Source organism: Dipodomys merriami, unplaced genomic scaffold, assembly GCF_024711535.1.
Source record: "Dipodomys merriami isolate MVZ:Mamm:240054 unplaced genomic scaffold, mDipMer1.0.p SCAF_13, whole genome shotgun sequence".
NCBI lineage: Eukaryota > Metazoa > Chordata > Mammalia > Rodentia > Heteromyidae > Dipodomys > Dipodomys merriami.
The window spans coordinates 31,168,399-31,193,074 of record NW_027202604.1 but is presented as its reverse complement, the minus strand read 5'-3'; the positions used below and the strand labels follow the sequence as shown (position 1 = coordinate 31,193,074).

The 24,676-nt window shown below is 40.4% G+C and overlaps 1 protein-coding gene across 6 annotated transcripts in view; it reads right to left on the bottom strand.

The window, feature by feature from the left end:
- Positions 1–24,676, bottom strand: part of Chl1 (cell adhesion molecule L1 like) — a 739,723-nt gene that overhangs the window by 26,757 nt on the left and 688,290 nt on the right. For 5 of the 6 annotated variants that reach the window (XM_070018980.1, XM_070018978.1, XM_070018983.1 and 2 more), the window contains 10 exons: positions 23,568–23,690; positions 21,733–21,903; positions 20,744–20,791; positions 18,327–18,447; positions 15,300–15,484; positions 8,520–8,651; positions 5,308–5,448; positions 4,456–4,567; positions 2,537–2,703; positions 1,085–1,250 (listed from right to left, as the gene is read on the bottom strand). In XM_070018980.1, the coding sequence (XP_069875081.1) occupies positions 1,085–1,250; positions 2,537–2,703; positions 4,456–4,567; positions 5,308–5,448; positions 8,520–8,651; positions 15,300–15,484; positions 18,327–18,447; positions 20,744–20,791; positions 21,733–21,903; positions 23,568–23,690 (1,366 nt within the window). The remainder of the gene's footprint in view (positions 1–1,084; positions 1,251–2,536; positions 2,704–4,455; positions 4,568–5,307; positions 5,449–8,519; positions 8,652–15,299; positions 15,485–18,326; positions 18,448–20,743; positions 20,792–21,732; positions 21,904–23,567; positions 23,691–24,676) is intronic. The other variant, XM_070018982.1, reaches the window with a different exon arrangement.

The window sequence follows — 24,676 nt, the reverse complement described above, 5'->3', positions numbered from 1 at the left end:
AGATGGTCAATAATGACACCGTATTCTACATTGGATATTCTCAGTTCATATTTATCCTGTACCCATTTGCTGCAACATCTGAAGAGTGAGGAAAATTGCATGCAGTGATGAGAGTATGCAGGGTATTCGGACTCATAATGAAATTGATTTGTTTCTGGCTTATCAATAATCACATTCGTCGTGGTAGATATTTCAACATTCCTATTCCCTATCCCTAAAGCCTCCCTTCTTTCCCACAGCTCAGCGTGCTATCTCTGAGTGGGATTGTTGGTTTGTTTTCACTCAAGTTCATGGCTTCTTAGGAGGACACCCCTTACAGGGACCACATTGTAATCTTTGCATCCCTGTCTCACATCCCCTTTCTATTCCCTCCAGTTTCCAAGTGACGAGTGTTGTGGCCAGTTCTTTGCAGCAGGAGAAATTTCAGATGTGGCTGAGGCTCTCCCAGTGAGGACAGGAGTCAGGTTCGCAGGCTCAGGTGAAGTGGCCTCTGTCCCTCTCTGAGCCATCAGAGCACACACTGGACCAGCAGCGACTCTGCTCTCAGTGGTATCCATGGGGTGAGGTGGGTGTGGTGATCTCAGCCATGGCCACAAACCTGGCTCACAGCCGCGGTGCCGCTGTGTGATCTAGAACCCAAAAGAAGCCAGGCCCTGGTGGCTCACGCCTGTCATCCTAGCTACTCAGGAGGCTGAGATCAGAGGATCAAGATTCAAAGCCAGTCCAATCAGGAAAGTTCATGAGACTCTTATCTCCAATGAACCACCAGAAAACCAGAAGTGGCGCTGTGGCTCAAGCGGTAGAGTGCTAGCCTTGAGCTGAAGAGCTGAGGGACAGCGCCCAGGCCCAGAGTTCAGGTCCCACGACCCATGGTCATCCATTTCCTTGAAAGTGACATGGTAGTTTTTTCCTATGGATGAATGAAATGTCCTTGTATAGATACTACATGTACTGGATCAAAAGTAGGGAGTGTTTTGTGGGTTTGCATGTCATTCTTGTGCAGGGGCCAGGCGAATGTGTGTGACCGGTTTGTAAAATCTTAAACCAAGCACAGAATCTGACCCATCATGACTGTCTTTCTTACCTGCCATCTTCGGTGCCATTGATTTCAAAGCTTTCTCCATCTTTGCTCCAGGACAGCTTCAAACTGCGCTTCAAATGTGAGTCACAGTTGCTCTCGCAATGCAATTCAAGCATGTGGGATTTGTGGACTCGAGGATTCTTAGGGGAAACGGTGAGTTTTGTAGCATCTGTTTTTACATGAAATATAGATAGGAGTTACTATCACAGGGCACAGCTGACTTTGTAATCAAGTGCCTGCAACTGAATCAACCAAAATCGTTAGCTTTGCTAGGCAAATCAGCAGGTAATGCTCATCCCAAATGTAATGTTCTAATGCCGTCTCTCATTATTACTGTCTTTCTTGGCAGGCTTGGTCATCTGGCAAAATATGAGTAAAGTGCCAAAATACAGCTCAGCAATTTTTCTTATTATGCTTAGGTATAAGGAATAAGCAAACTATCAGCAAATGAATACTTTTAGAAGCTGAAAATAATTCCATTTCTCCATCTGTTGCTTTTTGTTGTTGTTGTTGGTTATGGGGCTTGAAATCTGGGGTTGGACGAAATCCCTCAGCTCTTCATCTCCAGGTAAGCACTCTACCACTTGAGCCACAGCGCCACTTCTGGTTTTCTGGTGGTTTATTGGAGATAAGAGTCTCACAGACTTTCCTGCCTGCACTGGCTTTGAACCATGATCCTGAAATCTCAGCCTCCTAGTAGCTAGGATTACAGGCGTGAGCGTGAGCCACAGGCGCCCGGCTTCTGTTGCTTATTTATTTATTTATTTTTATTTTATTTTATTTTTGTTGGTCGTGGGGCTTGAACTCTGGGCCTGGGCACTGTCCCTCAGCTCTTCAGCTCAAGGCGAGCGCTCTACCACTTGAGCTACAGCACCACTTCCTCTGTTGCTTTTTAATATATAATTGGAACCTTATTTTAAAAGCAAGGGAAAGTTAGTTGATTTTCTGTTACCCTCTCCCTTTTATTTTGTTTGTATTTGTGCCAGTACTGGGACTTGAACTCAAGGCCTTTACCTTTTTCAGTCAAGGCTAGAACTGTATGAACTGAGCCACAGCTCTACTTCCAGGTTTTCACTGGTAATTGGAGATGAACATCTCATAGGCTTTCCTGCCTGGGGAAAAACTTCATTCCATAATCCTCAGATTTCAGATTGTTAAGAAGCTATCATTACAGGTGTAATCCATTAGTTGTCTGACCTAAACAGGATTGCTAAATATCGTTGGTCATTGATCACTAATAACACTAAACTCTGTGTTGTACAAAGCCCTGGTGCATACATCATGCTTGCAATCATCTTTTAGATGATCTTCAATAAAGGATCGATTAAAAGGGGCCAACAGAACTACATAATTCAGATTGAAATCATATTGTTTCACTTGAGGACATGAAAACCTACAGAAAAACCATTTGAAAAATCATGCAAAGTTTAAAAACATAAAAAGAAGTAAAAATACTTCTAATATCCAGATTGGCCGTGACTGCAGTTTTTCCAATAGCGTTTTCGACCCAACAAGAGTAAGACCCCGCATCTTCTTCCGTGGCCTTCCGTATCTGCAAGGTGCCATTTTCAAACACATGGTACCGGCGGCCTTCCAGAGGTTTAGCTGCGTCCACGGTCTGCCTATTGAAAAACACCTAGCATCAATTAACTCGGATGGGATGGGAGGCTACGCTCCTATTCTCTGCTCGTTGATGTCATCGTCCCTTCCTCTGGTGCTTAGTCCATTGGGATTTACAGTTGTTCTTAAGTTTGCTCCTGATCTGTGGATAGTCTAGGCAGCCAAGCCCAGGTTGGAGCTTCTGCCGTCTTCCTCAGTTACCAACACCGTTTTGCATCCATCCTCAGAGATTCATAAATATATTCTGGCTTATTGATAGTGAACTCTATAGTTAATGATCGCTCCCGGGTACTACATGGGAAAGTTAGTAACTGAGAGACATAACGAATCCTTCCACACCTCCTGCTGTCCTGGGAGAACATAGGTCATTCAGAAATATTAGAAGCCAGGAAAGCCCTTCCATGGTGTGGGCACACGGTGTATACACCTCGGACTCCTTTTCTCCTACCTCTATCCATTTTCCAACCTCTCCCTGCCACAGCTTGATGGACCCTTTGCATTTTTGTAATAGGTGACAGCTTGGACTCAAAAATTGCCAGCATGTGGGCTGCTCATGGGGGGGGGGAAGGGGGGGACGGACCAAGGCAGGGACAAAGTGGAGGTGAAGGCAGGTCCTGCCTTGGGTGCATTATTTAAGAGGGAGTCAAAGATTCCATTGAGACAAGGGGAAAATATCTCCGTAGATTACTGCCCAAAATAAAGACAACAATGCCCCACATCACAACACCCAAACATAACGTGATTGTAATTAGAGACAACATGTGAATATACTTGAATGGCAAGCTCACAGCTTTTACTCTGTCTGAGGACAGCAGAATAATGGTCAAATTTTTAACAGTAGATTGGCCAGATGTTTTCAGTAAAAACACGGTAGATCCACATGACAATATGTGCTATGATATTTATTATATGATGCTGGTAATGTTCCTATACTGACTGAATTGTTTCTAACTCAATTATGTGATTAATTACACAATTAATTGTGTAATTAATTAATTACTTCTAAAATCATTTCTATAATGATATAGCTAATGGTTAGATAATTATATGTAGATAACATATGTTAATTATATCATTATATTTTAGTAATATAAATATATTAAGTATTAATTTATAACTACATATTAGTAATATAAGTATATAGGGGTTTTTGGTTGTTTATTTTTTTGCCAGTTCTGGGACTTGAACTCAGCTCTTGGGTGTTATTTTTGAGCCTCTTTGTGCTCAAGGCTAGTGCTCTACTGCTTGAGCCACAGTACCACTTCTGGCCTTTTTTGAGTGGTTTATTGAAGACAAGAGTCTCACAGACTTTCCTGCCCAGGGCTGGCTTTGAACCATGATCCTCACATCTCAGCCTTATGAGTAGCATGATCCACTGGTGCCCGGAAGTATACGTGAATTGAATTAACTGAAGATTATTTGTTAAGGTGATCCTGGAATGACCACACTAACAGCTGGCCTTAGATCTGCTCCTAGTGAATAAACAAACCCAGATTTACAATGATCTTAGGAATTCCTTTGCTTCTTTGCTTTTCTTCATGAACACAAACGTCTCCCCTGTCTCTCCCCACATGGGATGGCCATGACGGATGGTTTCTTAGCTTTAACTAATCACCTGTACTCTCTTAGCACCCAGAAACACCGGCTCCACACAGCAGTGTGGACACAGCTCAGCCCATCACAAGACACATAAGGAAATAGGACAAAAAAACTCCCCCAATCCCTTATCAGAAGAACAGGTCACGCTGGCTTACCAGGTCACAACTGCTTCGGGTGAAGCGAAGAACTCACAATGTAAGAAGGCACTGTACCCAGCCACGGTGGCGTAGTTCTCTTCATCTTTCGTTTTGATCAGTGGGAGGACATCTATTAGAAAAGGACGAGGCTATAGTTTACATAGAAGACCTCTGGGCAGATCAGGCTTTATGATCGCCAAACCACGTTAATGAGAAGGGAAGACGGATGGTTACGGGACAGAGCCCTGAGTCTGAAAATGATTCCAACTCCATACGTCTTGCAAGTGTCATTTTAGTATGGAATCCAATGCCCACAGGTAGGACAAAAGAGGATTTGATTTTCCACGCATGTTTTGTGTCACAAGAATGGTGTGGGGAAGTGGAAGCACAGAAACGGAGGGACAAAGGGTGAACTAATTCAGCCGTGATGCTCATGGGACACTAGACTGGAAATGAACTACACAACTTGGGGGGAAGCGGGGGCGGGAGGGAGAAAATGAGGGAAGGGGTGACACTGTTCAAAAAGAAAGGTACTTATTACCTGACTTAGGTAACTGTCACCCTGTGTACCTACCCCCTTACACTAGAAGTAAAAAAGAAATCATACAAAATAATTAAACGCATACGTGGGTAATGATAACGTTGACCCATTTTCCCTCAGAAAAGAGTAAAGTAAATGCGAGGGCCCGGTGGGGTTGAGGTAGATGGGGGGCTGGGAGGGGGTGGGGTGGTACTGATGGAAGGGTACTCATAAGTGGACCTGCTGCATTGATGCCCCGGTGTACAACCACTTATGGATAAATAATAATCCTTGATGAATTAAAGGAGGAAAAGGGAGAGCCGCTCAGGTGTGCTCTCCAGCATGCTCACCCACAACATCAACGTTGACGTTGGTGAGGATGGTTCCGTGCACGTTGGAGGCCTCACACTGGTACACGGCAGTGTGATTTGGGTGGAGGTTGGTAAAACTGACTTCGTTGGGGAGGACAACATCACCAGCAAATGGATGGTCTGCAAAAGATGAAAGAATGATCGGAGAACGATGAAGAGCAGGACATGAAATATTTACACACCATTTGTCCAACGTGTCACACAGAATCTATATTTTAAGACCAGGTTGAAGGACAGTTGAACAGGGCCAAACACATTAGGCTTTCCTAAATGAATCACGGAGATTTCTTTTCAGACCCTTTCGCACTTTTCGTCTTCCTTCGCCTAGATATTCATTGTGGAATAGCTGTGGGGTTACAGACCATTGCCTGGCTAGGTCTTGGCACCCAATAAGATGGCAGGCGATTACTGCTGTGTAAGTCCTCCTGCGGATGGACTGAAACTCTCTTACTTGTCTGAAGTAAGTCTAGTTTAGTACCAGCAAAAATCATGAGGTCAATGCATCGTGGGTCCATTCATCCATCTAGTGGCCCTTGCTTTCTCTTTTGACACCAAGTTCCTGCTTTACAAAGAAATTGTTCCCTACTTTTCTGTAGTAATAATGATTGTGTTATTTGGGGGGCTCATAGAAAACCTTAAATCTCCAATATTAAAAGAAAAGGATTTCCTTATACATCTTTTCTTCCAGGTCTCCAATAAGAAAAGGATTTTTCTTATATATCTTTTCTTCCTGGGAGTCATAAATGAATACACTTTTTTTCCTCTCTAGACTGTAAGCTGCAGGGAGAAGTATCTTTAAGCATATCCACATGATTACACAGTGAGTCCATAGCTCTGGAATATTATCTCTCACAGAACACACGGTATACATTTGTGGAAAGGGCTGCAAAAAAAAATGAGAATGGGTGACATTTTATTCATGAGAGACTCATTACAGAGGCTGAAAAAAAATAGTCCCTGAAACAGATCAGTACTCTCAGCCTCAGAATTTATGAGGATGTTATCTTAGATTGGAAAAGGAATGTTGCAGATGTTATTAAGGTTAAAGACTTTCAGACAGAGAAACTATCCCAGATGAATCAGGTAGACCCCATGTAATTATATTGCTTCTTAAAAATAAGAAGAGTTGGAGCTGGAAATAGGGCTTAGTGGCAGATTGCTTGCCTAGTATGCATGAGACCCTGGGTTTGATTCCTCAGTACCCCTTAAACAAAACAAATAATAAATTGTATTTTTTTTTGGTGGCTACAGGGCCTGAACTCTGGGCCTGGGTGCTGTCCCTCAGCTCTTCAGCTCAAGGTTAGCACTCTACCATTGAGTCACAGCACCATTTCCAGGTTTTTCTGCTTATGTGGTGCTGAGGAATCGAACCCAGGGCCTCATTCATGCAAGGCAAGCACTCTACCACTGAGCCACCTTCCCAGGCCCAATAAATTGTATTTTTAAAATACAGAAGAGCCATGTAGCCAGAGGGAGGTACAAAACTATAGAACAAAATGGTCAGAGAGATGTAAGGATGCTGGTTTAACCAAGGGCTTGGAGTGGGGGGGGGGTGGATGAGGAGGGCGTCATGAGATGGGTAATTGGAGCAGGCTATGGGATGGGAAAAGCCAAGAATGCTCAGCTGTCCTGACATCTTGATTTTAGCTCAGTAAGACTCCGTTAGACTTCTAACTCACAGAAATATATAATCATAAATGTACCCCATTTGAAACTACTGAGTTTGGGGGTAATTCGTTAGAGTCAATTAGATAGTGAATATAATTCTTGAGGAAAATTTATCAAGTATCCTTGGAGAATTAGATGGCTAGCTCTTTTGAGTTCTTGCAGGCAGAATGCTCAAAGAGCGCTGCGAGGTCTGTGTGTCTGAGTTGATGCTTTACGCCACACACACACACACACACACACACACACACACACACACACACACACACACACACACACACACACACACACACACACACACACACACACACACGTCTATGCCTTACCGAGCTACCCTGATCCTTCCTTACTTTCTCCAGGCCTTCTGGACAGCTCTGAATGAACACAGCATCTGGAGCAGCCAGGAATCCCTGCTGTGCTCCTCTTACCAGTCTGTGGAAGGTCAGCAACAACCACAACCACATAGCTCGAATGTCGCAGGGCCTGTGCACATACACATTGCAGTCTGGCTCCAGAGATGATAACCAGACAGAAAGTTCTACAGTCCAGCCACCACCCCGCATGGCTGGCTATATTTATCTCATTCAGCCCAAACAAACGACTACTTTCTTCATTTTGTAGCTTAGAAAGTTTAAGCTACAAAGTTTAAGTTAAACAGCTCAAGGCCACACAGCTAGGAAGTTCACACAGCCTAGAAGGAACCCCAGTCTGTGGTCCAGGGGGAGGTCTCCCAGATATGTGCAAGTCTAAGGCACAAGAATAAATGGAAAGCGTGAAATATATCTAATATTTGAACTTGCTCTTGATTGAGCTGAAGCATAACATATATTCTCTCCTCTTGTTTGCACACATTACATTCAAAGCAACTTGAGCTCTGGGTTTGAGTTGAGGTTGTGGAATTCAAGGTCTATGTCAGAGCATGGTATGGGGAGAAGACAGGTCTTCTTCTGGTCCATTTTAGCCTTTCTATGCTATGCTTATCCATGCAGATCTCAGAACTGATTGGACAAGGACATTTGGTCTGGGATATTGAAGAATGGTTAAGATTCCTGGATCCTGGGACATGTGCATTCATTTAAGCCTGATATGACTTTTGGTCCCTGAAAATCATGGAGACAAGTAGGATGTCTGATGACCAGTGAAGAGACAAAGGTTACTGCCACTGGATGTCAGAGATCCTGACTTCCCAGCTGTGTTCCCAGACACTCAGAAACTTTATTTCTTTTCAGGGAAAGGAACCAATAAGTGTCTTTCCTTCTTGGGTGCATCCTGTTCCTCATTTAGCTGCATTTAAAAAAAAAAACTTCAGTTTTATAGATGCTTCTTAAGTTATTTCTGGGTCATCTATACATGACACATTCCCATAAGCAGCCAAGTTGCCCAGAAAGAGGCACTTTCTGGCTTCCTGCTCTGCCATTCCAGCCACTTCCCAGTTCCACTTTTCACACGCCCAGTGTGTCTGCCTGTTCACCATCCCATCCAAGCATGGAGGTGCCCATTTCAGCACACTTGGTAAGCTAACTCACGCTCAGCCGGGGCACCATTGACTCTCCACGTGATGGTGGGTTGAGGATACCCTCCAGCCTCACATAACAAGATCCCACTGCTGCCTGTGCTGAACACACAGCTCTCAGGCTTCTTGGTCCAGTAGGGAGGCTCTGGAAACAAAGAGAAGAGCTGATCAGGGCTCCATCTATACAGAAAGGTTAGAAAAAAGTTAAGGCCTGCATTTCTCCTGCAGACCAGCAGAGGGCAGGCACCACAACTCTTTCACAAGAGTAGCTTTCTGTACACTTGCTCTGCAAAGGAAACTGGGCATGTGTGTGTGTGTGTGTGTGTGTGTGTGTGTGTGTGTGTGTGTGTGTGTGTGTGTGTGTGTGTGTGTGTGTGTGTGTGTGTGTGTGTGTGTTTAATTTGGACTCCATGTATAATAACTCAACACACTAAAAATAGTCATAGATAGCCACTTTATTTAGCTACAAAAGTAAATCTCCCTAGCTGAAAATGAAAGAGGAAAAAGCACAGTGTGCTGGCTTCAGCTTTGCAGGCTGCAGCAGGGGTACAAGCAAAAGATCTGAGAAATGACACTGAGAAATGTGATTTGAGAACTTGTTTAAATGAAAGTAATTGGAACTGTCAATATTTTGTTTCTTATCTAATGACATTTGCTTTGGGGGGGCTTTCTTTTCTTTATTATTCTTAAGTAGTTTTATAGGTGTAAGGGTTTGAATTTAGCAAACCAGTTCATGAGCATAATAATGCATCTCGATCAATATCAGCCTTTGCATTATTCTTCTGCAAAGGTGCAGACTTTGCTGGTTTTGAACTTATGATTCCCCTACCCAATTCTACTCACTAATTACTGGTTAGCCATCATAGCTGGCTATAACATTTTTATATCCATACATGCTTATATCTATCTAATGAGTGAATTTGGACATATATTTTTCTTTGTCAGATGTGGGGCTTGAACTCTGGGTCTGAGAGCTCTCCCTGAGTTCTTCAGCTCAAAGCAAGCACTCTACCCCTTGAGCCATAGCACCACTTCCGGTTTTCTGGGAGTTAACTGGAGAGAAGAGTCTTTTTTCCTTTCCAGGAACTGAGATCCTCAGATCTCAGCCTCCTGAGTAACTAGGATGACAGGCATGAGCTACCAGCACCTGGCTAAATCAGGAAATATTGAGTTAACTGAACACCATTTTTTGGAGATGAAGGGATTTGGTTTGCAGGCTTTACTTTTGGTCTGGCTATGTAACCACAATAAAATCAACATGTGGGACTTACAGGAAAAAGCTCTAAGAGCAGGCACATTATCCTGTTTACAGCAGAAAACCATGACTATGGCTTTTCAGAGCATCTAAAACTAAAGATCATGAAAGGATAATATTCCTTTCAATTTGCCAATGTAATAAAATCATGGTTTCCATTTCTATTATCAAATTTCCTTAATCTCTTAATATAGATACCTCTGAGAATCTATATTAAGATCTACGGCTGTTAAGAAGGAAGCCGGTCTTAAGGTATCAGCACCTTTAATCCTTTCACCTCACAGACGCTGGACTGAGCTTTGGAGAATCATCTAATTTTCCCAGTGCTGTCAGCACAAACATCCCCGTTTCCTCTGACTGCCACTTCATGGGTCTGTGGACAGGGCCTATGGGAGAATCAGCCTGGACTCAAAGCTTTGTGGTTAACTTCCAATTAATTGCTCCTTTTTAATCTAGACTAAAATGAGAAACAATGTCAGCTCGGTTTACCAACTATCGATTGCTTTGTGCTTGCAATCGAGACTCCTCAGTATCCATTGCACACTCTCTAGGCGTTGTGACTAAACCTCACCATAGCGGTTTTTTCATACATTTTATGAAAGTTTAGTTGTTCATTTTTCAGCCTCCCAGGTCTGCTCCCTGGCAGAAGAAGTTGGTCCTGAGTAGAGGTAGACAGATTTCTGCCCTGAGGTTTGAAAGACTTGAAGCATGACATCTCCCAGTCTTCACTTACTCTCCAGCTGGAACTCTCAGTATTGACACAAAGATTCAATATGCAAAAGTGCAATATGGAAATAAATAGTAAAAGTCCTTGGCCTAGTGCGCTTGTGAGAACTAGGGAGGGTTCCTACTCTTCCTTGTGCCTCTTCTGTTTGGCACAAGTCAGACACTAGTAACAGACATATAGAGGAAACAAAAGAACCCACCACCAGAGAATCCAGGGAAGAAGAGATCAGAGAAAGAAAGAGTACCTCAGATAGTATGGAACCCTTGTGTTCTGGTGATTCATGGTCTCATAATTGCATATGGTTGTTGGGATTAAACTACTTATTCCCTAAAGAAAGTATAGTAAAAGCTGAGTACAGTGGCTCACATCTGTAATCCCAGCTACCCAGCTGGGAGAGATCAGAAGGACTGCAGTTTGATTAACCCTCGCTCAAAGTTAGGGAGGTCTGATTTCCACAACCCCCACCCAAAAAAAGGCAGAGGATTAAATATGAAGATCTTGGTTCCATGATGGCCAGAGGCAAAAAAATATGAGACCATACTGAAAAATAACTCAAAGCTAATGAGGTGAGGGGCATGGATCAAGTGGTAAAGCAGTTGCCTAGAAAGCTCAGGGTTCTGAATTCAAATTCCAAACCCAGTAAGAGAGAGAGAGGGAGAGGGAGAGGGAACAGAGAGAGAGAGGGAAGGGAGGGGAAGGGAGAGGAAGGGAGGGGAAGGGAGGGGAAGGGAGAGGACAAAGGAAAGAGAAAGAAGTAAAAATAAAAATAAAAAATAGGACCATATTGGGGCATTAGCGGCTCACACCTATACTCCTAGCTACATGAGAGGCTGAGTTCTGAGGATCAGAATTAGAAACTTGCCTTGGAAAGAAAGTCCATGAAAATCTTTTCTCCCCTTAATCACCAAAAAGCCAGACACTTTGAGCTGTGGCTCAAGGGGTAGAGCACCAGCCTTGAGCAAAGAAAGCTCAGGGACAATGTCCAGATTTCAAGCTCCAGGACTGCCACTCAATGACTAACTAACTAACTAACTAAATGAATAACTGTTAGCATAAAGACATTGGCTTGGTGGATTTTGGGAACATTGAGGTGTGGGCCAGAGGTAAGCCAAAGACAAATAAAAAATGTATATTTTCCAAAGCTCTTCATATGCAAGTATATGAGTGTTAAGATCTAGTTGACAGGTGGAAAATAGAAACACAAAAGGATGGGTAAAATTGAAGATGCAAGGGAAATTCAGAAAAATTCCATTCTTTCATGAATTATGCAAAGATATGTGGTAACTGATAACAATGCTGAAGCTTTATGTGGAAACTTTATCCACTTCACTATAATTGTTAACAAGACAATAAGATCATAAATTGATCTTTTACTGATAAAAATAGAAATATCAGTGTCTAAACACTGACAATATAATATGCAAACTAACAGAAGATGTTTATCATTGAAACAAAAACAAAACCTGCACAGGAAATTTGACATCTATTAAACAGGCTTTTCTTAGGAAAACTGCTTATCACAAATTCCTATTAAATATTTATATACTAATAAGCCAAATTACTGGGTTTATCAAAAGGTAGATTTAATTGTATGTGTATGTGGTGACTGTGTGTGTGTCTGTTCTGTGGCTTGTACTTAGGGCCTGGGTACTGACACTTAGCTCTTTTTCTCAAGGCTAGTGCTCTATCACTTCAGCAACAGCTCTACTTCTGGCATTTAGTCTGTTAATTGAAGATAAGAGTCTCACAGCCTTTCTTGTCTGGGTTGGCTTTGAACAGTTATTTCCAATCTCAGCCTTCCAAGTAGCTAGGATGACAGGTGTGAGCCATTGGCACCTGGCCTATTTGCAAATTTTAAGAAATAAATTTCTGCCGGACACTGGTAGCTCACACCTGTCATTCTAGCTACTCAGGAGGCTGAGCTCTGAGGGTTGAGGTTCAAAGCTAGCCCAGGCAGGATGAGCATGAGACTCTTATCTCCAATTAACCACCAGAAAACTGGATGTGGCACTGTGGCTCAAGTGGTAGAATGCTAGCCTTGAGCTGAAGAGCTGAGAGACAGTGCCCAGACCCAGAGTTCAAGCCCCACAACCGACAAAAAAAAAAAAAAAAAAAAGAAAGAAAAAGAAAAAGAAATTTCTTATTTGAAAATAAGGTTTTCTTAATTTCATTGATGGAGTTGTATCTCAAATCAGGTATCAGTTCAAGTAATTTGGAATTGTGGATATATAATTATTAACACTAGATTTCTATTACATTTTTCAAATTCATGTCCTAAAAGAATCAAAAGTTGATGGCATAAAAATTATTGGTAGGGGGTTATTTTAAAATAATCAGTTGAAATGTGCTTGCTATCATGGGTTGATTTCTAATGTATTTAGAATGGTTTGAATCCCATTCCCTCTGTCTCTTTACTATGCTATGCATGCCAAGAAAGTACAATATGTACAGTTTAGGCATCATGGCTAGGTTTGCCCCTATAGAAAACAGGATTTGAATTATAGTTTTATTTCATATTTAGAATATTACAGCTTAAAATATAAACTTCAGGAATCAAAGTTTCTCTATACCAAAGAAATACCACAAATAGAATGTCTTACAAGCAATACTTTTACTTAAGCATAGAGGGTATTTTTCCGAATGGATCATATTTGCAAAGTTTACAGTAAATACCGCCTTTTTACCCCTTCCCATGGGTCACCTTTATTACTTGATGTGAGTCCCTAAGCAAGTGAAAAAAAATAATTAAAAAATAAAAACATAAAAGGAAGAGGTTTCAATAAAGCAGTAGAAAATTGAACAGGGGTGAACTCATGCACCTAGACGATGAATAAAAATTATATTTACTCTATTCAAAATTAGCAGGAAAATAGAGATGTTGAGCACAATTTTCTTTTCATGGTACATTGGAAGAGCATCTCCTAAAGCATACAACTGAGGGTCCATTTAGTAGTCTCTCACTAAGGGAAAATGATTAAATGTTCCTCATAAAAACATTATTTATACCTCCACAGTGCTATTAGCTGTTTTATGAAGAGTGGGAACAATTTGTTCAGGGAATGTACATTCTTTTGGACTCCTATAGCCCACGTTTTAAATTGCATGATTAATTTTACATCTTTGATTACTTTTGCAACCCTTGCAATTCTTTTTGAGAGCTTCAGCCTTAATAGGCAAGAAAACTGTGGGCAGATTGTTAAAATATTCAGCTACCAGAGTAATGCCCCAACCATCTGGAAGGATTTCCACTAGTCAGCAAACTTGGAGCAGGGAGAGCTCACAACTCCACATGTCTGCTTCATGTGTCCATACGTGTTTGCTGGACAAAGGGCCAGGGACCATGTTGTATGGTGGAGCCAAATGGACTGGAGACTGAAGTTAGACATGGAAAAATAAACTTTTCCTCTCTGAATTTCTTTGTGATGAATACAGTGCTAGGGGAATATTTTCTTGTTGCCAGATGTGCAGGTTAATATCTGATATTGAGTTTTTCTTCTAAATAGGATTTTCCTTTTGTTGAATGAAGGAAAATGAAATTCTCATCTTGATTTTTTTCCCTACCTTAGCTCATGTCAGAGTTTTTTTGGAAACACAGCATTATTCCAAACAGGGACATGACTAATCAATTATCCTAACATTTACTTGCAAGTGGAATTTGTGTCCAAGTCTTTTTTTCCCACCCATTAATTAAAACACCAGGTCATTACTTAGGTCTTCCTTGTTCAAACTGAAGCTTTAAGTGGTGAACTTTATTGGAATATTAATGAGAGCCTGAGAGCTCTAATTCACTAAAGGATCACCCTGGAGAGACAATTTCTTTCAATAGTTAAGCCTGGGCACAGTACTAAAGGAGTACAAATGCAGTAATTATTCCATTATTCTGATCAATACAGTCAAGTAAACCACAGATAGAAGACTTCAATGTGATCAAACCTCAAGAAAATAGTCTCCATCAATCAATTTCACAGGAGGGCCAGATAACCTTTACCACTGAAGAGCACAGATTCAATATCTACATTTGTGACTGCTTGGGTTTTGTTTTGTTTTTCATTTTAAGTGATGTCATCCTTGTTTAGCTATTTCTATTCATAGATTAAAAAATACCATAAAACCTCAGTTGACCTAAAAGCTTGGATTTATAGAGAAAAGATGTATTTTTGTATTTTAAGAAAAGAAATGAACGTTTATGACATACAAGAAATTCTTTCCTTTTCATTCTAAACTGCATACTGAATATAATCTAAACTCAAGATATAGTCTAGAAAATGTGGGAGCTAGAATCAAACTAAGATAAGCTGTCGTATGCCCTCATTTCTTTTTGTGGGGAAAATGACGTACAGAAAAGTGAAATCACATGATGAAGGCCAAAGAGAGATTGTCACATTATTAGAAAGAAAATCTCAATTTTTTTCCAAGCTCCTGGTAATACTGTATTCCACCAAAATCTGACTTTTTCAGTTAATATTATGCAATATCACAGATATACCTCAATACAAATTAATTCAGTTCATGGTAAGGAAGAGTAAGTTTGGTGACTAATTGAATAAATCCTGGAAGCTGTGTGTATGTGTGTGTATATGTATGTGTGTGTGTGTGTGTGTGTGTGTGTGTGTGTTGAATCCTTCAAGTGATCTTTCCTTGTCATCTGTACCCTTCATATGGTTTGCTCGAGAAATCGAAGTGTATTAAAACTTGGTGCTTGTACGTTAACCAAGTCAAAACCACTGACCTATCTGAATACATATACAAAGGGCCATGTATATAATCATCGTATTTAAGTAGAAACAAAAAAGTCATCTTGGGGAACATACCTTCTACTGTGACATTGAAAATATGACTCGCCATTCCTAAGAAATTGTTGGCTATGCAGCGATAAAGTCCTTTGTCTTGGAAGGACACATTTTCTATCTTCAAAGTCTTGCCATAGTTTTCTTTTGTTTCTCTTTCCTTTGGTAAATCCCCATCCAATTTATTCCACTCGATCTGTGGAGTTGGTCTGAAATAAATAAATGGACAGATAGATAAATGAATGAATGAACAAATAAATACACCCGAGGACAGTCTTCACCAGCTTGCATTTACATACCCACTGAACTTTATTATCCTTACCAAAGAGACTGACCTGCACACTGCAGGGCTGTGGGTAAGTATCATACTTGGTAAGCTGCTAATAATTCTCTGATCTCTTTATTAAGCTATTTAACTACTTGTGAGTAAATGTGACCGGAAGAAGCTGTATATTTGGAATCTATTGTGGTAGTATTATGATATATATTTTCAACTGTGAGAACAATCTTTCTGTGTGTTCCCCTCTTCCGGTCCAACCTTGAACACAATGTTGACATGGGCTCCAAGGCTCAGCATTAGGAAACAGTGATTTGCCTTTCATCCTAAGGAAAGTGATCTTGGATTGTGTGGCTCAGATGAAAAGGCAAAACACATTGGCTGGCTAAGGAGAGGAAAAGGACATTCATTCCAAGGTAGCCTGGAGCCCACAATATGCTCTCAGACAAGAAAGTCTGAGTAAAACTTATATCTCCATTAACCGGTCAAAAAGGTGGAAATGAGCCAGATGCTGATGGTTCATGCCTGTAATCCTAGCTACTCAGGAGACTGAGATCTGGGGATCATGGTTCAAAGCCAGCCCAGGCAGGAAAGTCTGTGAGACTCTTATCTCCAATAAACTATTCAGCAAAAGCTGAAAGTGGCGCTGTGGCTCCAGTAGTTGAGCACTAACCTTGAGCACAAAGGGACTCAGGGATAGTGTCCAAGCCCTAATTTCAAGCCCCAGAAAGGACAGACAAAAACTAAAAAAAAAAGGACTAGAGAGTATGGCCTAACCACTAGGCAGAAAATGTAGCCACATCAGGTACAGGTTTTGGTGACACTATGTGGGTATTTTTGTGTGTCAAAGATGCACAGATATGGACATTCATTTCTTTTGATATCTTTCTTTGTAACTTTCTATCTTTTCTCTTATTTAAAGCCAACCTACACAATGCCCAGTCCACTCAAGACATGTGTGGGAACGAAGGAAAAAGGAATCCGTAAATGAGGAGACTGAGAGAAAGGCAGCCCACGATTGTGATGAATCCTCTGAGATTTTAGTTTGTTCCTGTGTGAATCCACATGAACACAACCATGACAGCAGGTGGTCTCCATCACGAGTCAGGTGGAACATGACGGCTTAGGTCTACTACAATAAAACAGGAACCCAATTTCCTCAACAGAGGCCACACCGCTCCACATCCAAATATTTCGTCACCATGTACTGGTAATGGTAGGGAAGCAATGGTAATGGAAGGGAAGCAAACAACTTGAATACATTTTGCTAGGTAGAAAGGAAATTTGGCCAAGTGCAGGAGTTTTCAAACCACTGAAATTCATCCCTTTCCTTCATCATGTCATTTAAACCTAGTCATTCAGAATGAATGTGTAGATTTATTTTTTAAACACTTTTCTATTAAAGAGACTCCCAGCTCGGTGTTGATGGCTCATATGTGATCCAGCCTACTCAGGAGGCTGAAATCTGAGGATCACAATTCAAAGCCTGGGGCAGGAAAGTCCATGAGACTCTTATCTCCAATTAACCACCAGAAAACTGCAAGTGGCGCTGTGGTTCAAAGTGGTAGAGCACTAGTGTTGAGCAAAAAAGAACTCAGGGACAGTGCCCAGAGCCTGAGTTCAAGCCCCACAACTGACAAATAAATATACAAACAGACTCCCAAATGCATATAAGCTTATAAGTTGATTATGGCTCAAATGGATAAACTTGATTGGCTAGGGAAATAGGATTCTCTTTTTCATGTCATTCTCCATGGTGTCTTGGATGGTATGGAAGGATTGTTAAGTTCAGAGGGGTAATGGTAAAAAGCAGATGACAAAATGACCAAATTATGAAAAAAGACAGCATCAGTTTACATAGGCTTATAGTAGTTTCCCAATAAATACGTCAAGAGATGACCACATGACAACCAAGCCTGGTGACTCAAGCCTATAATCCTGGCTGCTTAGGAGGTGGATACTGGGAGATCATGATTCAGGGCCAGCATAAGCAAAAGGGAATTCTCCAGAATCCATTTCAAATAATGGCTTTTCTGGGGAGATGGGTTGTGCGTGCCAGTTATCCCATTGACTTGGGGAAACATGAGTAGGAGGATTACAGTCTAGACTGGCTGAGCCTAAAGTGAGACGAACCCCAAGCAAATAGGGGCCTGACATGTAGCTTAAGTGGCAAGATGCCTGTTTAGCAAGCCTGGGGTCTAAGTTCAAACTCCAGCACTGGGGAGAGTAGCAGTGGCCAGAAAAGAGAGAGAAAAGGAAAAGAGAGAAGGAGAAAGATGACTGAGAGAGGGCTGTTCATGATTTCATGTAGGTACTGGGAAAGTACACTGTGAGGGCAGTTCAGTTAAGCAGGTTTTGATGTGAAACTCTCTTAAATTCCACAGCCCACACCTGCTTGTGTATGAAGACAACAGGGTGACACATGAGGTAAATGAGAAAGGAGCAGAGCGGGTCCTATAGCAAGTAGAAGTAGCACAAGATATGGGGAGAAAAGGGAAAAAGTTGGTGGTCTATCAACACACTCATACTCAATGGCCAGTATTGACTTCCACGATTGACTCCATTAAGGAGATCCCACCCTATCCCAGAGACAGAGGCAGTGAATTAGGAGTCCATTTTAGTCCTGTCCTGATGTCTACGTACAAGTGTCTTCCTCTGGAAATACAGTAGCAGGACTTGTCACTTAGAAAAAGAAAGACATTTGAAGATGTGTATGTGGCCCATTCGAAAACCAGGATACAAAGCCATGAGTAAGCAGAGGTCTGGCTACTCACAGGCCCTCCGCGAAGCACTCCAGCAACAGCGTGTCTCCTTTGAGGATGGTCATAGAAGACGAGTCGCCTCTCTCAGGAGGAGGCAGCAGCAGTCTAGGCTTCCTCTGCTTGATTGAATTGGCTATGGAGAGGAATGGAAAGGTTGGGCCTTTTCCACACAGGGGTAGTGGAAATTCTGTATGGTGCATCTGTCTCCAAACATCTTAACATAGGTGTCCATGTGGGCATAGACATACATCTGCATGCATTTCGATTTAGACTGCTCTTCTCTCTTTCCGTGAAGCATGAGTTGTGCCTCAGATTTGTTAACTAATTATTTCATAAAGGTTATCATTGTGAATAGATTGAAGGTAAGTCACTTCTTGATGAAACACTTAAGCTAGGAATCTGTGAATTTTATATGCTACACGTTTATGAGGCTTTGTCAGATGTGGTGGCCATTTGTCTTCCTTTTATTTAATGTGCTATGTGCTTGCTAAGGTTCCTAGTTAAAAAAAAAAACACACAGTTTCCTGGGTTTATAATGGAGAAATTCTGACTGAAGAAATCAGTCCTCTGGAAACGACTCACAGCCTCAGGAACTCTCAAACATAAAACCCGTATTAGGAAATAGCTAGTAAACATTCTTACTAACTGCAAATGGACCTAGTCTATTTTTCTCCTTTTTTTTAAAAAAAAAAAAAAGCATAATTTTTACAGATGAGAAGATTGCAATATCCACTGCTAATTTTTATTTTATTTCCAAATGCTGAGCAGGCATTGCTTCTGTTCTTATCCGATATCAATGCAATTTGACTTTCTATGGAATGGAAATAAATAGTTGTCATTCTGTACTATCAGAAGAAGGAACTTTCAGGTGCTGGAAACAGTTTTTGCTTTTCTATGTGCTTTTTACAAGTATTGACACAGCGAGAAATCACTGTTGGCCATTGACTACACACAGTGGTTTTTATTGGATGCTGTAAAGAAAGTGTATAAGCCTGAGGCGTTGACCCCAGAGAAAATGATGTCTGGGAAACATGAGGTAACTTAAGGCTGAGGATAGCCAAAAAGGATAGCTCTGATTTACTTCTCCTGATGTCACCCATGCATCAAAAAATTGAAGTCGTAGGTCCACATGACAAGATTGCCCTCACTACAGAAAATAGCCTGTTACATAATTCATATTACATAGACCTCTTACCTAAAGCACTAACTCTAACAGGTGTTCTATGGTTAAAATAAATGAAACAAGAAAGGTCTCACAGACAAACAAACTGAGAAAACACCGCAAAACTCTAGTCTTCTCCAGAGAATCGCAATGCATCATGGTCTATGAGCTATTCTAACAAGTCTTGTGAGAAAGATATTCATTTAATTTTCTTAAATTCAGTGTTTTCCTACTTCTCTTGACCCTTAAGTATTTCTTTTTATTTGCTTCATATAAAGCTATCTATCTAATGTAGTACAAAAGATGCGTTAGAAAACCCAAGATAACACGGTCATATTATTCAATGTACATGTGTGAAAATGGGACCAGGTAAATTGAGGGGATAGGGTTTGAAAGATTGGCAGAGAACAAGCAAAGAGGTGACATTGATCAAGATGTATCGTACTAATGAATTGAAATGTTTAATTGAAACTCCTTGGTACAATTACATAAAGATATTATTTTTTAAAAAAGAAATGATCAAAAATGAAAATAAAATTATTTTAAATACCTAAATCTGTATCTATACATCTTAATAAATTATGTGATATTATAGAATTATAATAATATAGTGATACAAAATAATGTGCTACATAATTCTAATTAAATGTCATTATATCTCTATAGTTATAAATATATTTTAATAATTTTATATTTAATATAATGTATTAGTATATTATAATACTATTTAACTATTTTATATTTTTATAGTTATAAATATGTAAAATTCAGTTTTTTTGCATGCACTTAAGAGGACAATAAAAACTCCATGGTAATCAGTTTTTTTAATTAGGAATGCTAGCATTTTAATAAATTCATAAAGGTAACAAAGGAAACATTCATATTTTGAGGTGTGATCTCTGAATAAGCATTAAGGTAAAAATTAATACTAATTCTTTTTTTTTTTTTTTTTTGTTAAATTGTATTTTATTTTATTTGAGAACATACTGTACAGAGGGGCTACAATTACATGGGCAGAATAATGCATACATTTCTTACCAAGCATTGCAGCCTCCTCCTTTGTTTACCCTTCACTTCCCTTCCCTGCCTCCCCCCTCCCCCCACCCAATTTTACCCCCCTCCCCCCACCCAATTATACCCCCCTCCCCCCCCCCACACCGAAATTGTAAAGCTGGTTTTGACATGACATTTTGTACTTCTCATTGTTGCAACAGGTCCACCTGAATCCTTAAACGTTAATACTAATTCTTTACACTGCTTAACTTACCCTTGGAATTAATTTCTGTGGATGAACTTGACTCATTAGCATGCTTTACTGAAATAAAAAACAAATGGAAGAAAAACAACACAAACATAATGGTACATGCTGCTATTAATAAAAAATGAACAGTCATGTCTTTGCAGGAAATTACAGAATGAGGTAGAACATGGTTCCCCTCTCACATGGTTATGAGAATATGGTTTAGCACAGAAGAAATTATGAAGAGCTTATTCTGGAATTCCCATGGATGAGTACAGGTGGAAAGGATTCAGGTGAAGGCATGGCAGTATGATTCTACATACAATAATGAAAAAAACCCCACAAAACATGGACCACATCAGACAATAAAATGGTCATGCCAGCTCTCCACAATTCCAAAGCCACTTATTCAGCCTGTAAAATGATTGTGGATTATCTCTTCCCTTTGAGTCTTATGTTCCTCCTCCCACTAATTACTCTTTCCCATTTGGGAACCCAGAAACAAATAGGAAACAGAATCAGTTGGAATAACTTTGCCAATTTAGGAAGGACAAAGAAAAAAAAAGCTTGCTAAAAATGTTAATCCTGATTCTCTTATTTTCGACTTTGCTGTTTGGTCTCCCATCTCCCACCTGCCACGTTATGCAAGGTCACAGTGAATCAATGCTGTCATCTTGCTTTAGAAAATCCAGGAATTTCATTTTGTGTTTCACCCAGGGAAGACTGACTAGATCCTGCATATATCAAATGAAAGACACTTGTACTGTGAATTGAGATTTTCCCCCCTCCCCCCGGCTGCAGAAAAAGAGCTACTGTTGATCTGCACATGCAGATGTTCTGTTCATCTGGATGAAGTCTCTGGAGTTGAATGAAATAATCACGGAAAATACCAACCCTGATCTAAATGGCTCCTGCCAGGATGAAATTACACACACACATACACACACACACACACACACACACACACACATTTGCATTCAGCATGCAAGACAGATTGATACATGATTTGGACTTACAACTGTTCACTGTTAATTTCATTGGCATCTTTTGTACGATCGTCCTCAATCTTGGAAATGCAGCAAAGCAACAATAGTCATTCCGACTGTCTTTTTCTTCCACATTGGCGAAGTACAGATCCCCATCTTGGCTCATGTAGACTCGTTCATCTTGCTCAATGTGTTCTAATTCTGGAAGGAAATATGGAGTGATTGTGAGGGGCCTTTGTCCCCTACAAGTATATTTTCCATTCATTCATTTTTAATCCCTTTAGGTTATTTCACCTTATTTGATTTTTTTCTTCTCTTCTCCTATTCCTCTCAAATTTGGTAATGCTAAAAGAGCAATGAATAGGCAAATATTTTAAAATAAGAAATGAACTACACAGCTCCTAGGTGGAGATAGGAGGGGAAAACTGAGAAGGAGCAAGGGAAGGGGTAACATTGTCCAAACAAAATGTATTCTACCTGACCTATGTAATTGTAAATCCTCTATACATCACCTTTATAATAAACAATAAAAATTAAGTAAATAAATAAAGACAAGGAACTAGGAACTCATGAGCAAAGCTGCCACTGACGGTCAAGCACTTGGACATTGTGTGTCTTTTTAGATCTTTACTTTTGCTCCAAGTCTGCACTGACCTATAGGAAAGTTGGATAATGATTGAATTATTCTTTTATTTTTGGAGGGATGAGGGTATAATATTTCTTTGAAACAGTGCTACTGAAAGGGGATATACACAATGCTGTCCCAGTGCAACCCGAGAGATGCTAGGGTGATTGGAGTTTGCAATTTTGGCTTCAGCCAAAAGCAGCTTCATTTGCTTTATTTTGAAAAAAAATATATATATATATATAGTTTTCCTATGTGGGACATAGTGAGGATATATCTAGGGAGCTAAAGCAATGCTAAAAGAGGGCTTTACAGAAAGCTGGGATTTGTGCCAGACACTACTGGCTCACACTGTAACCCTAACTACTTAGCAGTCTGAAATATGAGGATCACAGTTGGAAGCCAGTCCAGACAGAAAAGTCTGAGAGACTCTTATCTCCAAAGCCAGAAATGGATTGTACCTCAAGTGTTAGGATGGCAGCTTTGAGTGAAAAAGCTAAGGGACAGTGCCCAGGTCCAAGCCCTGAATTCAATCTCTAGTACAGTACCTGCACCAAAAAAGGAAGGAAGGAAGGAAGGAAGGAAGGAAGGAAGGAGGATAGGAAGGAAGGAAGGAAGGCAGGCAGGCAGGCAGGAAGGAAGGAAGGAAGGAGGAAAGGAAGAAGGGAAGAAAAGAAGGGAGGGAGGGACGGAGGGAGGGAAAGAGGAGGGAGAGGAGGGGGGAAAGGGGAGAAGGAGAAGGAAAGGGAGAAGGAGAGGGAGAAACCCTGGAATTTATGTTGGGAAAGCTTCTTGGAAAATCCAGCACAAAGGTTAACACTAATTTGTTTGTGCGTCTGTTCATTTGGCAGGTAGAATATATTTACAACAGAAATACTAAGTAAGCAACCCAAACACAAGCCAGTCTCAACTCGAACATGACCTATATCCCAAAAAGCAATTAATTAGAATAGAAATATAGAAAGTAGAATATAGAAAGTCCAGTCTTCGCAGACCAATTCTTACCTTTTCAAATGTAATAAGATCAAGAGATAGCTTTAGTGGTTTGTCTAAATGTTTCCCCATTTGCACTTTAGTTTATACTTAGGACCCAGGGCATACTTTTGAATTTGTCTGTTTTGAAGTAACCTGTTTGAGTCTGCAGGAATACGCTTATGAGAAAAATTTACATTTGGCATCTTTCTTTTACTCTACATGCAATTAATCTGCACTCTTGTCAGTGGGGTGCAGCATTCCTTACCAATATTCATCCAGTAAACGTGCAGCGGGGGTAAGCCTTTGGGTGGATTGCAACGAAGGACAATGGGGTCACCTTCTTCCACTTCCAAGGGATCGATTTTTTCTTTGGGGAATTTCGGAACACCTGGTGTGAAGATAATTTTTAAGACATCATTTCAAGTGAGCACGTAATGCCACAGCACCTTCTATGGTATTACCAGTCACAAATATGCTTTTTAAAACAATGGAATATTTTTAAAGAAATTCAACACCATGGGCTCTCGCTCGGCTCATTCATCCCCCCCCCGCAGAGGTTAAAACACTTTTAAGAAACGGATGTGCATGCTTATATAATTTTAAAATTCTTCAATCCTAGGCCAAAAAAAGATTGTTGCGGTGTGACATCAATAAGACAAAAATACACTTGTGCATATTTTTTTTTCCAGGCCGAGGTGTAAGTCACAGGATTTGCTTATTTTAGTTTTCAAAGAGAAAAATAATCATCTGTTCTCCAAATACAGTTGAGTTTTATATGCCCTATCTGCTGTTCACTGCAAAGGTCTTAAATGTGATTGGCAGATATCTGTTCAGAGAATTAACTACACTAAATAAAAAATTCAAACCCCTACATTGAGAAAATTGATACGTGTCCAGTGAAAAGCCGAACATGACTACTGTAAATTGCAAAGAGAACCAGAGGCATAAATATAATCTTAGATGAAATGGAATTGGTATATGAAAGAAAATTCTCCAATATTTAAATCTGTTTGCTTCTCATTCATGAGCCAAGGCTATAAAAAAGCAACACAGAATTAGAACTCCAACACCAGTGATTAATATTCTTACAGAAGTATTTATATTTATAAGGATATAAAAACTTCATTCAGCCTGAACAGTATATGGCTATTTTACATTTTTGTTGAGGGAGTTATTTTCATTTTCAAACTCTGTAGGCTAGTACTGAGGGCCATGAGCTTATAAAAAAAGATATTTATAAGCATCCTGATCTCATAGGATTTATTAGCCGGTATTCCATTTCTGTATTATATTCTGAACCTGGGGCTCATGATACACTATCATTTTATTCTTGGAAGTCTAAAGGTCTGCTCCTTTACAGCACAATTTCTTCTG